General features: G+C 37.1%; 1 protein-coding gene across 1 annotated transcript; it reads left to right on the forward strand.

Moving 5' to 3' along the window:
• Positions 1–84: 84 nt before the first annotated feature.
• Positions 85–16,624, forward strand: pgap1 (post-GPI attachment to proteins inositol deacylase 1). The gene is made up of 26 exons (XM_067409964.1): positions 85–474; positions 1,060–1,213; positions 1,473–1,648; positions 3,437–3,608; positions 4,328–4,488; positions 4,624–4,676; positions 4,774–4,840; positions 4,915–5,020; positions 5,148–5,206; positions 5,300–5,383; positions 5,800–5,849; positions 6,040–6,091; positions 6,186–6,263; positions 6,439–6,514; positions 6,894–6,967; positions 7,069–7,120; positions 7,213–7,279; positions 7,375–7,480; positions 7,559–7,597; positions 7,681–7,865; positions 8,171–8,401; positions 8,976–9,111; positions 9,358–9,408; positions 9,504–9,718; positions 9,896–10,000; positions 11,670–16,624. The coding sequence occupies exons 1-26, from the start codon at positions 307–309 to the stop codon at positions 11,809–11,811; spliced, it is 2,859 nt and encodes a 952-aa protein (XP_067266065.1). The 5' UTR covers positions 85–306; the 3' UTR covers positions 11,812–16,624.
• Positions 16,625–19,338: the final 2,714 nt, after the last annotated feature.

The raw sequence follows: 19,338 nt of genomic DNA on the forward strand, positions 1-19,338 counted from the left end.
GCAGCGCGTTTGTTTTTGTTTACTTCCTTGAAATGGTCTATTGCTCGATTTACCCCTTTCTGCGTTTTAAATAGACGAGCATTTTTCTACGATGATCCCACTGTTCTCTTGACATCCCGCCCACTTTCAATTCTGATTGGTCAAACTCAGAACCTATTCCCTCTCTCGATTGGCTAACTTTCCTGTCTGCGTCGTGACGTAGTCCCAGGAGCTGCGTGACAGGTCCGTAGGAGGTTTCCTATAGGTTTAAACAGGCAGTGTGTGGGTTTACAACGAGGAAAGCGTTGACACGATTACAATGAATTTATGAATATAATAAAGCTTAGGCTACTTTGTGGAGACATGAGAGTCGCTGTATACGCGTTTTACGGCTTTGCTCTTGGGCTTTTGCTCGTGGGTGTGCGGGAATTATTATTTGGTTTCGAGGAGAATCGATGCAGCATGACATATATGTTCGAGTACCCAGAATACCGAGTGAGTATCCATGGAAAAATAGTATATTCCTGTTTTTTTCTTGACATGTTTGATAAAATGCACCATTTATTAGTAATTAGAGCAACATTAATAGCTCACTTGAGTGTGCACAATTCACTGGCAGGCCATGCTTCAGTTCCTCATAGCTGTCCTTCTACCTGTTGTTTTGGCAATAACAAACATTCCTAATCAGCAACATCAGTCATTATACAATGTTTATAAGGGCAAAACACCTCTTTAAACCTCTGGTATTAGGGGTGTGATCCTCGGCAGTCAAAACAGACCGAAGACAATAAGCGTAACATTCTTTTAATGAAATAAACATACTATATTTTGTTTAAATATTATTCACCCCTTAATATTTTGTGTGTATTTAGCAATTAAGATGTTTTTTTTTATTATGTGGTGACATGTATATCTCAAAACGGAGCTCTAAATGTCACATTCAAACCTGCTTCACAACCTGTACATGCATTTAAAGTTCCGAATGTGTCAGAAATCCTGTTCTCGATTTGTTTGTGGTCTTGCATTATCCTCTGCGCGTGAATACTCATAGCTGTTATTTGTGTACGTGCGCGTTTGCAGCGCGTACCGCTTCCGAGGCGTGTCGCGCGCCAGTACCCATCATACGGGCTGTATCTGTATGGAGAGGGCGCATATGCTCAGGAGACCAGAGGACTCAAGCTCACCGGCGCACCTGTGCTCTTCCTGCCGGGGAATGCGGGGAGCTACAAGCAAGGTGAGGTGGAACTGTTTTTCCCCTATATTTCAATCAGTACATACATGCAACTTATGTGATATGAGTAGCTTGGCCTTGTTTATTTGTCTTGAAGGTTGGTTTTGACTGTTTGGAGACAGAAAACCTGTTTGTTTGCTCAATATTTATCCTCTACAGACTTTGTCACAGTGCTAATGAAACGTTCTGATTAAACATTGGAAATGGAGGAAGTGAGATGTGAGAGCTTATTGCAACAAAGTTGTTGTATTCCCTCTTGCAGCTCGTTCTCTGGGTTCAGTGGCGTTGAGGAAGGCTGAGAACCTGGACAGACCAATCCATATGAATGTGTTCACTATTGACTTCAATGAGGAGCTGGTGGCCCTGTATGGGGGCAGTTTGCGCAGACAAACTCAGTTTCTACATGAAAGCATCAAAGCCATTTTGCGCCTTTATAAGGTCAGAAGTCAAAGGGTCCTTTTTCACTTTTCATCTCTTTTTGTCCCTTTACTTTCTTCCACTTTCCTTTTGTTAATTTTCTTTTTCTTTTATTTCCTTCAGCCTTTCCTTTCCATCCTTTTCAGTCCCTTTCTCTCTTTGTTGAAATTACAGATCACAAATTACTAGGGGTGTGATGAGACCGGTATCTCACGAGACGAGACAAGATTTTTACACACCATTTTTAAGAAATCCTCAATGGCAAAATACATGACTAGAAAAAATATTCTGCAGGTGTATTTGAAATGTTTTAACTAATCCTCTTGTAATGAATGTCGGTTCCACTTTCTGAGTATGAATTATCATATGCAGTAAAAGACAACAATACTCAAGTACTGTAAAACGTTTTGCCACAAACTGACTGACTTCTCTTCTGTATGATTTCAGTCTCTTCAGACCTTACTGTACATGATTTATGTGCTTCTACAACTTTTGACCTCCTAACTGAACTCCTTTCCACAAACTGATCATAGAAATAAAAACAGTATAAATAAAAATGTTAACACTTTACAATAAGGTCTAATTTATTAACATTAATGTATTAACCAACATCAACAATGAGCAATATCTTTGCTACAGTATTTATTAATCTTTGTTTATGTTAGTTAATAAAAATATTATTCATTGCTAGTTAATGATAGTTCACAGTGCATTAACTAATGTTAACAAATGAAACTTTATTGTTTGTGCTTAATAAGATTAAGAGAAAACGGTTATTCATTTGTTGGTAACACTTTACAATAAGCACAACCATAATCGCACTCTCTCAATATTCAAAGTGCAAATAAGACCAAATTTTTCTTTGATACAGAGCTAAGAGATGGTTACAACTACACTGTCCAGCCTAAAATAGCTTTCATATTGAGAGATATTTGCATGCATCAGGGAGCCGCTTTCAAAATGCGGGATATTGAAAGCGCGTTTGAATGCGCGCTCGCGTTTACTTTCACTTTCACAATCGCGCATTACTCTGTAAATATGGAGCGGCGGCGACCGTTATCCAACTGAATTAAATGTTTTTTATTTAAATACAACGACAGTGGAGGCGTAATGTAACGTAGCGGTGGCATATTCTTTCCTAATCATCCTAACACTCTGTCATGGCAATATCACGAGACTACTTTTCGCCTCGTCACAATTTAGTATGGCGAGATCTCGTGACACGAGATCTCCTCACACCCCTACAAATTACAGTATTCTACACTTTCGTTAGTATGCACAGTGGTTCACGAGCACCCAGTATCTTTCCTGCATCCATTTTGGGTTGACTGCACACAAAATATATATGCTTATAAAAGATTCCTTACAGTGCACTTCAAGCTTTCGGCAAGAAGCATTGTCTCCTCCAGACTGAAAATGGCAAAACCTCTGTACAACAGAATGTAATACATTCCAGCCTTAACCCTCTGCTATGAGGTGCCTTGTTTTGACATGCCCTGACATTTGTGCTTATTTCAGGTACTTAACATTTAACATTTTAATGGCTAAAGTCTGATAGTCTGCAGATTTTGGGAATTTTACAGAAAATTACATATGTATGATGGGCACAGACCCAATTTTTTGATTCCATCCAGTTGGAATATTTAAAAATGTTTGATATTTTGAGCAGATTTTAGAAGTGTATGATGCCAGACTTTAAAAATCATGTAGTGTTTTCCGGTCTTTGGTGACTTTGTAATTGAAGCTCACTTCTATTAGTAGATCTACATCTAAACCAATGGTCTTTTTACTACATTCCCATGGCTGCAGGACTGTCCAGATCCCCCCACAGGTGTGGTTCTGGTGGGTCACTCCATGGGTGGAGTGGTGGCAAGAGCGTTATTTACCCTGGCACGCTTCAATCCACGGCTGGTCAGCCTCATCATCACACAGGCCTCCCCCCACCAGGCACCTGTCCTGTCTCTTGACCCTTATATACTGGGTAGGAAAAAAAACATACAGACACACATGCATAAAGATGTACAGAAGATTTGTTTGAGAGCTTTGTAGGTACGCTACCATTCAAAAGTTTGGAGTCAGTAAGATTTTTTTTTTTTTTTTTTTTTGAAAGAAATTAATATTTTAATTCCGCAGGAATGCAATAAATGGATAACAAGGGACAGTAAAGACATTTTTAATGTTATAAAAGATTTCTTTTTGAAATAAATGCTGTTCTTTTAAACTTTCTATTTATTAAAAAATACAGTATTACAGAAAAAAAGTAATTATTATTACAGTTTCTACAAAAATATTAAGCAACACAACTGTTTTCAACACTGATCATAATAAGAAATGTTTCTTAAACATAATCAGCATATTAGAATGATTTCTGAAGGATCATGCGACTCTGAAGACTTGAGTAATGATACTGAAAATTCAGCTTGGCTATCACAGGAATTAATTACATTTTAAAATGTAATAAAATAGAAAACAGTTATTTTGAATTGTAATATTTCACAATATTACTGTATTTACTGTAATTTTGATCAAATACATGTTGCCTTAGTGAACATGAGACTTCTTTCAAATTAAAAAATCTTACCAACCAAACTTTTGAACAATAGTGTAGTAGTCAGAAGGTATGGACTTGCATATATTTAATTTCTCAAACAAAAAGTTTGATGCAAACATACTATCATCTGATTTGTGTGTCTGTTGTAGAGTTTTACTCCACAGTCCGGCATCGCTGGGCCACAAATGCTGAAGACCTTCGAAATATTACCGTTCTCTCTGTGGGTGGAGGTTACCTTGACTTCCAGGTGCGTTCTGGCTTGACAGCGCTGTCCTGTCCCATCGATGACCTCAATAAGATGTCAGTAGTGGTAGGTCTACTAGCCATTTTCTTTGAGATCTTTTATGAAAAATTCACTTTAGTTAAATATATCAACCTGAAACTTTAAAGCACAACCTTCTTTGTTTTTAATGTCCTTACATTGGTTTTGTAAATTGGTTTTTAGGTAACTGCAGTTCCCCGAACCTGGGTTTCCACAGATCATATTTCCATTGTTTGGTATGTTTTTGTATGCTAACATTTAAGCTTTTAAGCTACTTAACTTCTTAATAGCCAGTGAATTTTATCCTTTGTAATTTCAAAAACTTCATACAAGGTGCAAGGAGCTGGTTCTGGCCACAGTCCGAGCATTCTTCGACCTTATTGAACCTGAAACCGGGCAGGTGAGCACTGTCCTAATACTGTGTTTACCGTGTGTGAGTTTAAATTGTTTTTATTGACTCATGTTTCTCTTTAGTTTATAGAGAGTCCCGAGAAGCGAATCTCAGTGTTGAACTATCACTTCTTTAGACACCCAGTGATGCAGCCTGGAGAAGCACAGGATGCCCCTGTCACTTTCTCAGGTCTGTGTTTGTGTGCACATGTATATTTATAGTCTTATCTGTTTTTAACACGGCTGGAAGATAATATCAGAATCTCTGTTTCCTCTTCTTACTATTTTTATCCAAATCTATTCATCCATCCTTCCAGCTCCCCCTGAGGCGTGGAAGGAGGTCAACACACTCCGTCTGTTCTACACTGCCCCCAAGGTGACAATATGTTTCATCATTTCTGAAAAAATTATGCTAGCAGCTTATGTCTGAACATTGCACTGATGTAAACCATCCTCCAACTCTTGGCAGGAAGCTCAAGTCAAGTACTTCTTGTTTGCTCTCTCCAGTCGAAGGAAGGCCTACAGTCATTTCCATTGCCGCAGTAATAATATGGTGAGAGAGCCCAACAACATCACACTCGGAACCCTTTTTTCTTTAAATGTATCATTTTGATTTGAATGTCACAAAACATTACAGTGAAATGAAGTCTATTTAAGAGCATTCCTTTTACATTTATTTTATGTGGTGTCAGCTGTCCCAGTTGTGAAGAAAATGTGCATTATTATTGTGCATTCAAATATAAATTCATGTAAAAATTCTAAAATGTTGTAAAAATGATGTGCTTGTTTATTTTGCAAAGCATTTGGATTTCCACTGCTCACACTTGTAAAACAGTACATATTTTGCAGGAAAATACAATTTTTCCTTCAGGCAGGCTGTGGTCCAAGTTCGAGTATTCTTTATCTGTCATGACTTATGCTTAATGTGAATGTTTTGAAGAGCTAAGTGTATCTCTGCATGTTCAACAGGAAATGACCAGCTGGCTGTATGGCTGCACACAGATGAGTGGCTCGATGTGGTGAGTAAAATGAACCACATGAATTCCTCTTTTAATTGGAAACTACCAGCGTACGTACAGAATCTGCACCCATAATTTCCACAGTATTCAGCCTGTCTTTAACAAAGTTGGCACATTGTTGATGTAAATTGTATAGTGTGTGTTATTATTTGCATTGTAAAGTGCTTCTTTGTTTTTCCTCATTTTCCAGTGTTCAGGCAGTAGATCTGTCATCTGAGACAGAGCTCCTTCCAGCCTATAAGGTCAATCTTGTTTTTCTTACACATGCAATAACACCACTTATAATACATCATTTAAAAATAAATTTGATAAATAAACACTGTGTTCCTTTTATAGGCTATGACAGTGAAAATCAGTGAACTCTTGTCGGTCTCTCATCTCATCATTGATGCCTCTAACCCCAGCGGAGCACAGGTTAACTTACGGTCCACATTATCATGTTCAATTTGAAAACTTAGACTACATGAAAGACCACATTAGTATACATTTTCCTTTTCAAAACATGCATTGGATGACTCATGTCAAATTAATTAGCCTGATGAACTCCTAGTTAAAGACGCATTCTAAATGCTTGATTGTCTGATTGTAGTTTGTAGTGGAGTGTGAGCTGCAGAGAGAGCAGAGCCTGACTGTCTCAGTGCAGGTGCCTCATACGCTGTCCTTTGGTGAGCTAAAGTCACGTATATGTTGACATTTTACTTTTTCTTTAATAACAGCTGCATGAACTCTTTTATTTTTATGCACATTTAAAGCTCCCCTGTTACACCATTTTAAAGGTTCCTAATTTTGATTTGGAGGTCTCCTAAAATAGGTTTACATGCATCCAAGGTCAAAAAACACTTTAATTTTTTCATATACATTGCAGCGTCACCTCTTTTCTCACCGTGTCTGAAGCAGTTCACTAAAGGACTCTGTCTCTCTAGACCCCTCCTTTCCGAAAGCCTATTCTGCTTTGATTGGTCAAATTGTTCATTCTTTCTTACTTTTTAAAACTGAGTAAGTTAAGTTTAATGTATGCAAATATTTCAACCTGAATGTTTGCAGGTCTCACCGTCAGTGACATCAGCATTAACTCCTCTGGGCTGCTCCATACACTACTACTACAAGACTTTCATCAGGTGATCTCTCACAGCATTCCCTGTCGTTCTGCTCTCCTTTCCTTTTAAATTAAATTAAGATGTATACCCCAAAGCATAAGAAAGCATTTGTGTTCCTTCAGGTTTATCAGGCTTTTAGAATAACGATCATGAGTCATTGCAAAACCACTAAAGGTAACTAGTTATTCAACTTCATCTGCCAGAAATTCAGCATTTGAATGTTTTAAAAGACTAATGTCTTATACTATACGTGTTGTGTTACACAGACAGACTGCCCAGTGTTTACAGACTGAGGGTACCATGGTTTCACGAAGACTCCTTTGCTATGGCAAGGTAGAAAGAGTCTTGTCATTAATAATCAGCCAGCTTTCCTCATCTCTTCGCAGCTCTTATCAGAGTCTTTTAAAACTGTATGTTTTCCACCAAAGTATTCCTTCGGTATCTGAGATCTACGGCATGCTTCACACCAGCCGCCCAGAAAACACCTCCAGTGCCCTCCTGCAGCTCCACACTGCCCCCAACTGCCAATACAGGGTATTTCATCCACATCCGTTGTTTTCTCAAGGGTAAACCTACCAGTAAGACAACCGACATTGTCTTGTTTCTCTACAGGTGTCTATTCGGACTTCATTTCCCAAAGTGCTTGGGCAGGTATGCTTACATTTTAGTATTTAATTTGCCATTTTAACTTTGAATCCAGAGTCTCATATTCAAAACAAATTGTTGTTCTTTAGATTCTACGTTTCTGTGGTCCAGTTCTGCCTGTCTACTCAGCTGTAGTGCTTCTCCTGATGATCAGGGCTCAGCTGAGCTCTGTCAAAAGATCGGGACATCCTGTTGGAATGCAAGAGGCCATGAGTAAATCCTTGCAGCTCCACAAACTGGAACTGCCTGTGCTCCTGCTGCTGCTGCTGCTCAGGTGTGTCTTGACACAGTGTCTGTCTGCTGTATTTGAATGCTGATTCTCTTTTTCTGCAAAATTTGGGCAATACTCCATTCTGAAGATTCAAAATAAATGGTTGCCAGAGAATTATACAGTTAAACAACAAATGCAGTATATATCATATCTCTTTTTTTCCCCATTTAAACTTTTCTTTTATTTATATATATATATATATATATATATATATATATATATAATATATTTATATTTATATTTATATATATATATATATATATATATATATATATATATATATATATATATATAATATAATATTATAGGCAGAGCTGGTTTCAGGATGTCTGGTCCTCTCTTGGTCTTCCTTGGGTGGATACTCTTCCTCTAAACTCAGTGGAAAGCATATCCCAGGATCCAAAAGCCTCTCTGCAGGAATGGCCTCGTCTAGTGTCCCCACTGCTCTGTGTGCTCGGTGCAGCCATTGCATTCTGGGGTAGCACAGTCCTCAGAGTGTCTGTCTACTTCCTGTCCTTTCTTCTTGCTCCACTGCACAGGTGAAAATCATGTTAATAACTGATTTTTAGTAGGTGCTTTGAGTAAATAGATGTTTTGCATGAATTAATTTGTATGTTTTGATCTAAATTAACCAAAAATGAACACTTTTGTTATTCTGTGAGTTGTAATGCATTTCTCTAAATTTTAAAATGTTTTATACTTATATACTGTTTAAGGGGTCAGTAATATTTATTGTATTTATTTATTTATTTGAAATTGATCAAAAGTAACATTAAAGACTTTTATAATGTTACAAAGATTTTTCAGTTTCAAACAAATGCTCTTCCAAGGAATCCTGGAAAAAAAAGTATCTCATTTCCACCAATATTTTAAGCTGTTTTCAACATTGATAATTATAAGAAATGTTTTTTATGCATCAGATCAGCATATTTGTGATTTCTGAAGGATCATATGACACTGAAGACTGGAGTAATGATGTTGAAAATTCAGCTTTGCCTTTAAAATATATCAAAATGGGAAACAATTATATTTAAATTGTAAAACAAATGCACATGCAATAAGATTAAGTAAAAAAAAAAAATAATTTAAATGTTGATGTATGACTGTTTGTAGACCTTCAGTGTCCCGGGACTGTGGCACACTTCGTCTTCACACTCAGATTCTCCTGATCATCTCTCTGAGTGTGCTGGGAGGTGTCACCTGTGGAGCGCTGGCTCTTATGATCTCCACTCTTCTCCACTTCTACAGAGTGAGTGACTTCCTTAAGGCATTTTCATACCTACTTCATATAAAGATGTGTTAGATAAGAGGAATCATTATTCTAATCTAGAGTGTTTTTTTTAATAAATATATATATATATATATTTACCTTGAGTTGGTTGCTTGGCTTGAATTTATTCTTGCTGATGCTTATAATAGTTACTAAAATATTTATCTTTCTTAATCTGAATGCAGTTATCTTCATAATGATTTTAATCTCCTGTGATTTGTCCAGGTGCTTAGATTGCAGATGACAGAGAGATCACTGAGCCACATGTTGAACCTGGTATAAATGTCTTATTTTACATCATTTATCAATTTTCTGACTCTAGTGCCACACAATACCTGTATTTTCTAAACGTTTTGTTCTCGTTAAACCAGGCGCCCCAGAAAGTTTCACAAAACTCAGAAAATGGTTTTCATGGCACTGATTCTCACAGTAATGGTAAAGAATGTAACGGCAGCCCTTTACTGTCAGAATCAGTGCTACAAGACGTCAGAGATGATCTGCAGCTCCACTTTAGTTTGTCCACAATGCTTACTCTTACCATGATGTTCAGCACCCCTTCCCTTATCCACTGGAAGCACAATCTCAGGTAATAGAGCAATGTAAGGTGCAGATTCATTAGATATGTATAATCTCATATAAGTTACTAAAGTAGAGCAAGTAAAGTCCTAGAAGAGAGCAACTGCCTGAAAGTGAAGAGAAAGTACTCTATAGCTAAAGTCCTCTAGGAGTTTGTAATTTGCACATGTGTATGTGTCTTGTTCAGATATTGGGTTCATTTGGATCCTGACCCCTGCTGGCCTCACATTCTACCCCTGCTCATCAGCTCTGTGCTGCTCATCAACTGTAACACAAATACACTCCTCCGCAGGTTTGTGTGCATTTCTTACAAAATTAGTCATTTACATAATTTCATATAGTCCTGTTCATTAGTGACACACTCTTTAGAAAGCTTAATATGGCCATATCAAAGAGCATTTAAAATCATCTCAATATTTATGTTGTTTTAAGTATAATCATCACAAATATGTAGGGAATATTATTTGTATATGCACTGATGAGCCAAAACATTGACTAGTCACAGGTGAAGAGAATATTGTTGATCATCTATACAAGGCCACATATTATGGTCTGGGTAGATTAGATGGTAAGCAAACAATCAGTTCTCATAATCAACATGTTGGATGCAGGAGAAATCAGCAGTAATAAAGATCTTAGCAACTTTGAGCCAAAATGTTATGGCAAGGTGACTGGGTAAGAGTATCTCTGAAACAGCAAGACTTGTTGGTTGCTCCTGGTCAGCAGTGGTGAGAATTTACCAACAGCGGTCCGAGGAGGGACAGATCACAAACCGGCATCACGGTGTTGGGCGTCCAAGTCCATCGATGCATGAGGGCAGTGAAGGCTATCTTATCTGGTCTGAGCCAACAAGAGGTCTACTGTGGCACAAGTGACACAATTTTAATGATGGTTATGTGAGGATTGTCACAACACACAGTGCATCACAATCTGCTGTGTATGGGGCTGCATAGCTGAAGACCAATCAGAGTGCCTATGATGACCCCTGTGCACTGTCAAAAACACCTACAATGGGCATGTCAGTGTCAGAACTGGACCTTGGAGCAGCGAAAGAAGGATTTGACATGTGCCACCTACCTTAACATCACTGCAGACCAGGTCCATCCCTTCATGACATTGGTGTTCTCTGGTTGAATTGGCCTCTTTCAGCAGGATAATGAACCCTGCCACACTGCACACATTGTTCAGGAATGGTTTGAGGAGCATGATGAAGAGTTCAAGGTGTTGCCATGGCTTCCAAATTCCCCAGGTCTCAATCCAGTGGAGAATATGTGGTATGTGCTGGTACAACAAGTTCAATCCACAGCAGTTTCACCTCACAACCTACAGGGCATGAAGGATCTGCTGCTAACATATTGGTGCCAGATACCACAGGACACCTTCAGAGGTCTTGTAGGGTCCGCTCCTCGGTGGGTCGGTGCCGTTTTGTTAGCACGCGGATGACCAAAAGGGTATTATGCAGGTGGACATAATGTTTTGGCTCATCAGTCATTTTATATATTCATACAGTATACATAAACACACACATTATTTTTTGAAAGAAGTCTATGCTGTCCAAGGCTGCATTTATTTGATCAAAAATACTGTTAAACAGTAATTTTGTAAAATAGTAGTAACTGTTCCTGTGATGGCATCATTACTCCAGTCTTCAGTGTCACATGATCCTTCCAAATCATTCTAAAATGCTGATTTGATGCTCAAGAAACATTGTTATTATCAATGTTGAAAACAGTTATGCTGCTTGATATTTTTTGAAACCACGATACAATTTTTGTCAGGATTCTTTCATAGAAAGTTCAAAAGAACAGCATTTATTTGAATCAAAATCTTTTGTAACATTCTAAATGGCTTTACTATATCTTTTGATCAATTTAATGCATCTTTGCTGAATAAGTGTTAATTTCTTTCTTACAAAAAAGTTCTAACAAGGCTGTGTGTCTGTATTTACACTTGTGTTACAGCAAACTGATGCTTAATCTGATGGTCCATCTACTGCTGCCGCTGTGTGTGGGAATGCTGGCTTTTTGTCCACTGCACATTTACAGAGTCACTTACTTCATGTCCGCAGCTCTGACCCTCTTCGTCTGCTCTTGTTACTTTTGACTTCCCTGCAAACTTTAAAAGTGAGTCTGCATTGAGATTAGAACAAGACCTGGGTTTTGTATAAATCCACACCAGGTCAGACCAAAACAGCCTTATAACCCTGTGTGTATTCAGTGGGATCACATCAGTGGACCAGCACATCCAGAGTTATGTGATTTGTTGTATGTCATCATTTGTAGCTTCTTGACAGGGTATTACATTTGTTAATGATGGTATGTCTGTATTCATGAGCAATACCTCTTGTCCATAAGGCTAGTTTCCCAGACACATTTTAAGCCTAGGCCTGAACCAGTGGCAGATTTAGGCACAGGCGACACGGGCAACCGCCCAGGACAGCATCTTGCAGGGGGCAGCACGGGGGGAAGGGTTGGTTTGCACAGGGCGCCATACAAACTAGAACCGCCACTGGCCTGAAGTTAATCTCAGACTATATTTAATCAGTGACTGGGAAGCTAGCCTGTACTAGAGTGTGTGTTGGGGGTGGTGGGAGCGTATCTGTCTGATTTAGTGTTAATTCTAAAAGTCAACATGAAATCCACCATATATCAGTACCTTATATTTTTCAGATATTTTTTATTATTAGTTATTTATTTTATTTTTATCAACATCTGACGACATTGGATATTTAATTTTGCTGCTCATTTCCCCTATTTTTACAATTGGATTACCTTTGCTGTCATCTAAAAGTTAAATTTCATGTTTAAAAACAAATATTTTAATCTTTAAGAAATTTTAAAAATAAATTGTTTTGAAGCCTAAATTCATATGTAGCATTTACAATTGGTTTCTCCTTTTTTATTTTTAGTGATTTTATTTTCAATTTATTTATACAAAATGGTATGACATTTTAATATTGGCCAAGTAACGGTTATTAGCCATAACATAATCGTTTATCTGTATCAGCCAGAATTTTAAAAATGGTGCTCTAACAACTTATACTGTTTACTTCTGTCCAAAAACAATTTTTTTTAAATAATAATAATTAAATCTTGAGAAATGGATCTGTAAGAACACCTACATGTTCTCCAGTCTAAATAAATGGTAATTATTTTATTTTGCTTATTGATTCAACTTAATGTACTGTGGATAGTAACTGAAAAGTTCACAATACTAGTGAATGTGTTATAAAACCGTTAAAACCGTTCTGTTCACTTACACTAATGTTATCACTATCATGTGAGACTTTTCTTTTTTCAGTTAACTGTGAAGAAGCATTTGCTTCAATTCTGATTCACAGTATCAACATTTTAAGTTACTTAATTTTGTAGTTTAGCAAGAGAATGCTTTTACAATTCATACCAGCCCGTTAGTATAATATCCAATCGATTTTTACACATTTTTCAGTAAATCAAGCTGTTCACTTCATTCTTGAGTCAATTTTCAGTGGATGAAATCAGTTCCCATTCAGTTTATTTTTGAGTATTCCTTTTTCAATTATCAAAATGTCACACTACAGAAGTAAAAAAAAAAAAAAAAAGTTGCGGATGCTTTTTCATGTTGACTTTAAGGGTGTAAAAGCAGCTTTAGGTGTTTGTTCAGCTTTTCTGCAATTCACATGTCTGTGAGACACGGGAGTCTGTGAGAATGATCGGATCTCTGCCTGTTCTATCTTTGATCTGTCATTTCTGCCTTAAACCATTTAGCTTTGAATGCACATGTAATGCCTGTAGATGCTGAAACATCTCTGTGTTAGACAGATCGGTTCATATTAACACCCCTTTTAGCTGAAGCTGTAAGGCGAGGAACATAACCTTCTGTCTTTAGCCGTTACTGTGAGTTTCGCGAGGTGCGATCACAGAACTGGACTGATGAGCAATATGATGATTTTATATCAGCATCAATGTGCACAATTTGTGGTGTTAAAAAGACATCACAGTTACATTTATGGTTATAGCGCAGTCTCATAACCTGAGACGAATTATTAGAAACACTGCCACAGTCACAGTAGCCATGAGATTGTTGCAGTCTGCATAGCTTTTTTTTTTTTTTTTTTTTTTTAAATGTAATGTTTGATAAACGCTGTTGATGGTCCGTCTGTGTTCCTCACACACTGCTCAGCAGCGTCTCTCTGCTCTTTCATCATTTGATCTGCTCATGATTCAGGATTGCTTACCTGAGAGCTGAAATTATACTTTGTCATCCTGAATCAAATGAGAGAACGGTGCCTTTCGTGTAATATGCCCCTGCTTCTCTGATACCCGTTTGCAATGTAATCTTCTCATTATTGAGGACGGATGTTGAGGATGTTTGTCAGTCCATCCAAGTAGTGAAATTTAAATCAGATGTCCTTCTCTCACAGGATGTACTTGACCAAAAAACACTCTTATGGCACAAAAATGTGTCTTCTGCACTGTGAATGTACATGAATGTGTGCGTGTGTATTTAAGGTGTTTTGCAGTAAGCTTTAATGTGTGTTGTCTTTTTTTATGGTATGTTGTAATCTTGCTCTGCCTCATGTTAAATTTAAGCTGTTTTTGTGGTGAAAGTCTGAAAGGATGCCTTTTTTCTATCAGTATGATTGTGACTGATTGTTTTCAGCGGTGTTCACTGTGATTGTGCCACAATATTTTGAGGCCAGGATCTGATTTTATGTCTCAAAGCAGACTGCTAATTTTGGGCCATGTAATGAGTACACTCACCATCTGCAATGAAGCCAAACAGATCCAACAGCAACTCTTTAACTCTGCAGCAATGACAGCAATGTTTGTATTGAGGCTTCTGAGAAATTTAATGAAGAACTTGTGTAAACTTATTTGGTTTTTATTAGAGTGTTGTGGGGATAATGTTATGTGATAATATTAAAGGTGCAGTGTGTAAATTTTAGTGGCAGCTAGCGATGAGGTTGCAAATTGCTATATAGAGAAGCTACGGTGGCCAACACAGAACAAAAATGTTGTCGTCTGAGACTGCAGAGAGAAGCCAGTCAAGCAAACACGCTCTGTAGAGCAGTTTGTCCGTTTAAGACGTAAACAGATGGTGCAAAATGACGACTTAAAGGTGCCCAAGAACATGTTTTCAAAAGATGTAATATAAGTCTTAGGTGTCCCCTGAATGTGTCTGAAGTTTCAGCTCAAAATACCCCATAGTTTTTTTTTTTTGTTTGTTTGGTTTTTTTTTAACTGCCTATTTTGGGGCATCATTATAAACGCGCCAATTTATGCAGCACGGCCCCTTTAAATCTCGTGCTCTCCGCCCACGGAGCTTCTGCTTGCCTTAAACAGCATAAAGTTCAAACAGCTAATATAACCCTCAAAATGGATCTTTACAAAGTGTTCGCCAAGCAACTTGTCTAATCGCGTAAGTAGAGTATTTATTTGGATGTTTACATTTGATTCTGAATGAGTTTGAGGTTATGCTCCATGGCTAACGGCTAACACTACACTGTTGGAGAGATTTATAAAGAATGAAGTTGTGTTTATGAATTATACAGACTGCAAGTGTTTAAAAATGAAAATAGCGACAGCTCTTGTCTCCGTGAATACAGTAAGAAACGATGGTAACTTTAACCACATTTAACAGTACATTAGTAACAAGACAATTTACAAATATCACTAAAAATATCATGCTATCATGGATCATGTCAGTTATTATTGCTCCATCTGCCATTTTTCGCTGTTGTCCTTGCTTGCTTACCTAGTCTGATGATTCACCTGTGCACATCCAGACGTTAATGGGCTGGCATATGCAAATATTGGGGGCGTAACACCGACTGTTACGTAACAGTCAGTATTATGTTGAGATTCACCTGTTCTTTTAAACAAATTAGATTTACATAAGGAGGAGGAAACAATGGAGTTTGAGACTCACTTTATGTCATTTCCATGTACTGAACTCTTGTTATTCAACTATGCCGAGGTAAATTCAATTTTTGAATCTAGGGCACCTTTAACATGTAAAGGGACCCGCTGTGTATGTAGATAGAAATGGCTCATTCTAAGATAATAAAAACATAACGGTTCATTATGTAACATCTTTATACACCACTGAAAACCTAGTTATGTTTATTATATTGCATTTATGTCAATAGATCTTCCTAAAATTTACACATTGCACCTTTAACGGTTGAATGTTAATTGTAAAGACAGATGGTTCAAAGTTTGGGTTCAGTAAAATATATTTCAGCAAGGCTGCATTCAATTGATCAAAAGTGACAATTCTGTTTCAAATGTTGTTCTTTTGAACTTTATATTCATTAATGAATCTTAAAAAAAATCAATATTAACCGGCCCAACCTTTTTCAACATTGGTATGTTTTTTGAGCACCAAATCAACATATATATATTAAAAAAAAATAAATCTGAAGGATCATGTGACATTGAAGACTAAAGTAATGGCTACTGAAAATGTAAAATAAGTTACACATTACAAATTTCACAATATTACTATTTTTACTGTATTTTTGATCACATAAATGCAGCCTTGGTGAGTGTTTAAAAAAACGTTAAAACATCTCAACACTGAATGATAGATTAGAACTAATATTTGAGATTTGAATTTAAAAATGTAATGATAAAATAGATTGAAAATTTTAATTAAATTTAATTTTAATGCTGAAAACAAAATGTTCAGTATTACATTTATTTTTATTTATTTATTTATTTATTTTTTTTTTATTTCAGTCGAACAATAATTGACCTTTAGGAAAAAAAATGTGATTAGAGGGAACAAAAGCCTGCAATCCTGCACATTCCACAGTCATTTTGTGTGAGAAAAAACAGATCCAGTATTTCTGTTGGCTTTGAGATGGGTTTCAGAATGGTTTCAAGTTTAGCTGTGACTGTTTTGACTTCTTTTTTATATATATATATATATATATATATATATATATATATATATATATATATATATATATATATATATATATATATATATATATATATATATATATAAAATCCAGCTCACTGCCTCGTGAACCTAAATGCTGTTGTGCTTTAATATAGTTGCAGTGACTCACTCATTACAGTGACTCGTCTGTTATATATAATGGAGAGGTTTAAATCAATATTGTAAGGAGTTGGTATTACTTCTCATTTGAAAGCTGAATAATAGGTATTTGTAACATTTTAAAATGAACGCATTAATAAGCAGTTGTAAATTGCTCAATAAAACATATTACAATATGTTTACTAAGAGATGTAGACGTTGATACAAGTGTGATTATAGTGCTGTTTTGCCTGATTTGTGGTGCTTTTGTAATGAACATATTTCACTCATGTGCAGTAAATACTAAACTGTAAGAGTGTAAATGAACATTTGTCAATGCCTCTTTTATACTGTTCTGTGATGAAGCACTGTCTATTAGCACATATGTATGCTAACACATTAGCACTTCTATTGGCAGTCGGGCTGATTTAACATCATTGGCTTGCACCTGTTTGGCCAAACCGCAGCGTCACTGTGATTGGCTGTGGTCATTGTTTTCTTAATATGGTGATTAGGGCAGTTCATGCTTATTTCTTAAGTATCTTTTATTGTTATTATACAGACATGATAGAAAGTGTCAGATGTTGTGCACCTGTTTTGTAATTTGTTACAGTGCAGGATAACAAGGTATTTGCCTATCTAACTCTTTGTATATGGTGAAATAACAAAATGAACATTCTCAGGTTGCGAATAATGTGTTGTGGAGTCAGTGGCTTGTAGTGTTTATATCTTAACATGTTATTTTACCCAAAAATATGTGCAATTTGAGCACTACTGCAGTTCCAATAAAATTGTTTACAGAGAGTTGATTCTCAAGTTTATTTGTGTGTGCGTGTGTGTGTGTGTGTGTGTGTGTGTGTGTGTGTGTGTGTGTGTGTGTGTGTGTGTGTGTGTGTGTGTGTGTGTGTGTGTGTGTGTGTGTGTGTGTGTGTGTGTGTGTGTGTGTGTGTGTGTGTGTGTGTGTGTGTGTGTGTGTGTGTGTGTGTGTGTGTGTGTGTGTGTGTGTGTGTGCGGGCGCACTTTCCCTTTAAAAAGAGGTTGGTATGTTTTAGTAATTCCTAGAAAATCCCTCAAACATATTGTCATTGGGTTAGGGTGCCATTTTAATTCCTTCTAATTAGTCACATTTAATAATATTTTGCATTTTTTCCTCAACCTAACAGATGGCTGTTAGTCCTGCTGAGATTTGGCCACTGCAGCTGCCAAAACACTATTTGACTGGGTTTAGACGGAGATGTTGAAGTTTTCTTTCATCTCAGTTGAAAGACAGATAACCATATAATCACAGTGTCTTCTAATATCTGATGCAATGTTCCGCTTCACTGAACAGTCCACCTCTCCATTCATAAATGCATAAATCATTTGGCCTGCAGCTCATTTATAGTCAGCATTTACTCCCAGGATGGCATGGAATTAATGTGAACACACATGTCTGGAGTGAGATCCAGTGAGAGGGTCTATGAGTGTTCAGAATAAACCACAGGATATGAATACAAATGCTGTCCGCAACAGAGCAGAGTCAAGCACAGTCACATCAAACAGAAGATTCATGGAATGGAAAGAGGTCTCAACCCTGACAGAACATATTTTCATGAGTTTTGTCTAATGTAAACCTTTTAAAGAATGCATATTTTAAACATTTTAATTGGCATTAGTTAATGCAAACAAATTGTACAAATTACAATTTTTCTCATTTTTAAATCATGTGCATTTGTACAAATTGAAATATTAGACATTTTTAACATGCTGTATTTTTTATTGTTATTGATTTAACCAGTTTAAAGATATTGTAGTGTTATTTACAGTCAAACAGTCATGTTTGAAAGTAAGTATTTGCATTTCAGTTTGTTTCTTTAATATATATATATATATATATATAATATAATATATATATGAGATATTCTTTTACATCTGCATTATTCTTTAAAACAACTGCATTATTCTTTAAAACAACTGCATTAGAGGTCTGGATTGATCAATCCGTACAAATGTAATCTGAATTCGTTTGTAATACCCTGTTATTTCTCCCATGTAGAGCTCCTGTGTCGGCAGGACAGATGTATTCCCCAGCAGTCGCCACCCCGCCACTCTCACACTGCCTCCAGCTCTGACTGGAGCGCTTTATAACTGCTTTATTACCACCGCTGCATGCGCTGCGGGGAGCGACATGAAGACGGACCGAGCCGGGTGGTCACGTCCACAGGGAAACCGAACGCCGTTTACTGCTGTAGCCTAATTACAGCAGTCGTTGAGATCAGATATTCATGAGCCTAAGATCAGATAGATCGGGCTGTTATCCAGGATATTAGAGTTCATCTGTCAACCTGTGCAGAAGGGAACTGTCCCCTCAGTCGTGATTTCTGGTTCGGGTAAGCGACAGAATCTCGCTTCATTTGGATGAAGAGGCCCTGAATGGATCGACGCCTCGCTGCCAAGGCGAATCTGAGGAAATAGCGATAAAATAGCAGGTCTGTTATTAACGCAAATTGTTCGCCTTTGCGCCGCGGATTATGTTGGCGTTTCCATGGACACATCACGTTGATGCGCAGGTACGCGGTTACACAATATATGATGTTTTGATGCATGTTTTAGGCTATGCAACCG

This window comes from Chanodichthys erythropterus, chromosome 14 (assembly GCF_024489055.1).
Source record: "Chanodichthys erythropterus isolate Z2021 chromosome 14, ASM2448905v1, whole genome shotgun sequence".
Taxonomy (NCBI): domain Eukaryota; kingdom Metazoa; phylum Chordata; class Actinopteri; order Cypriniformes; family Xenocyprididae; genus Chanodichthys; species Chanodichthys erythropterus.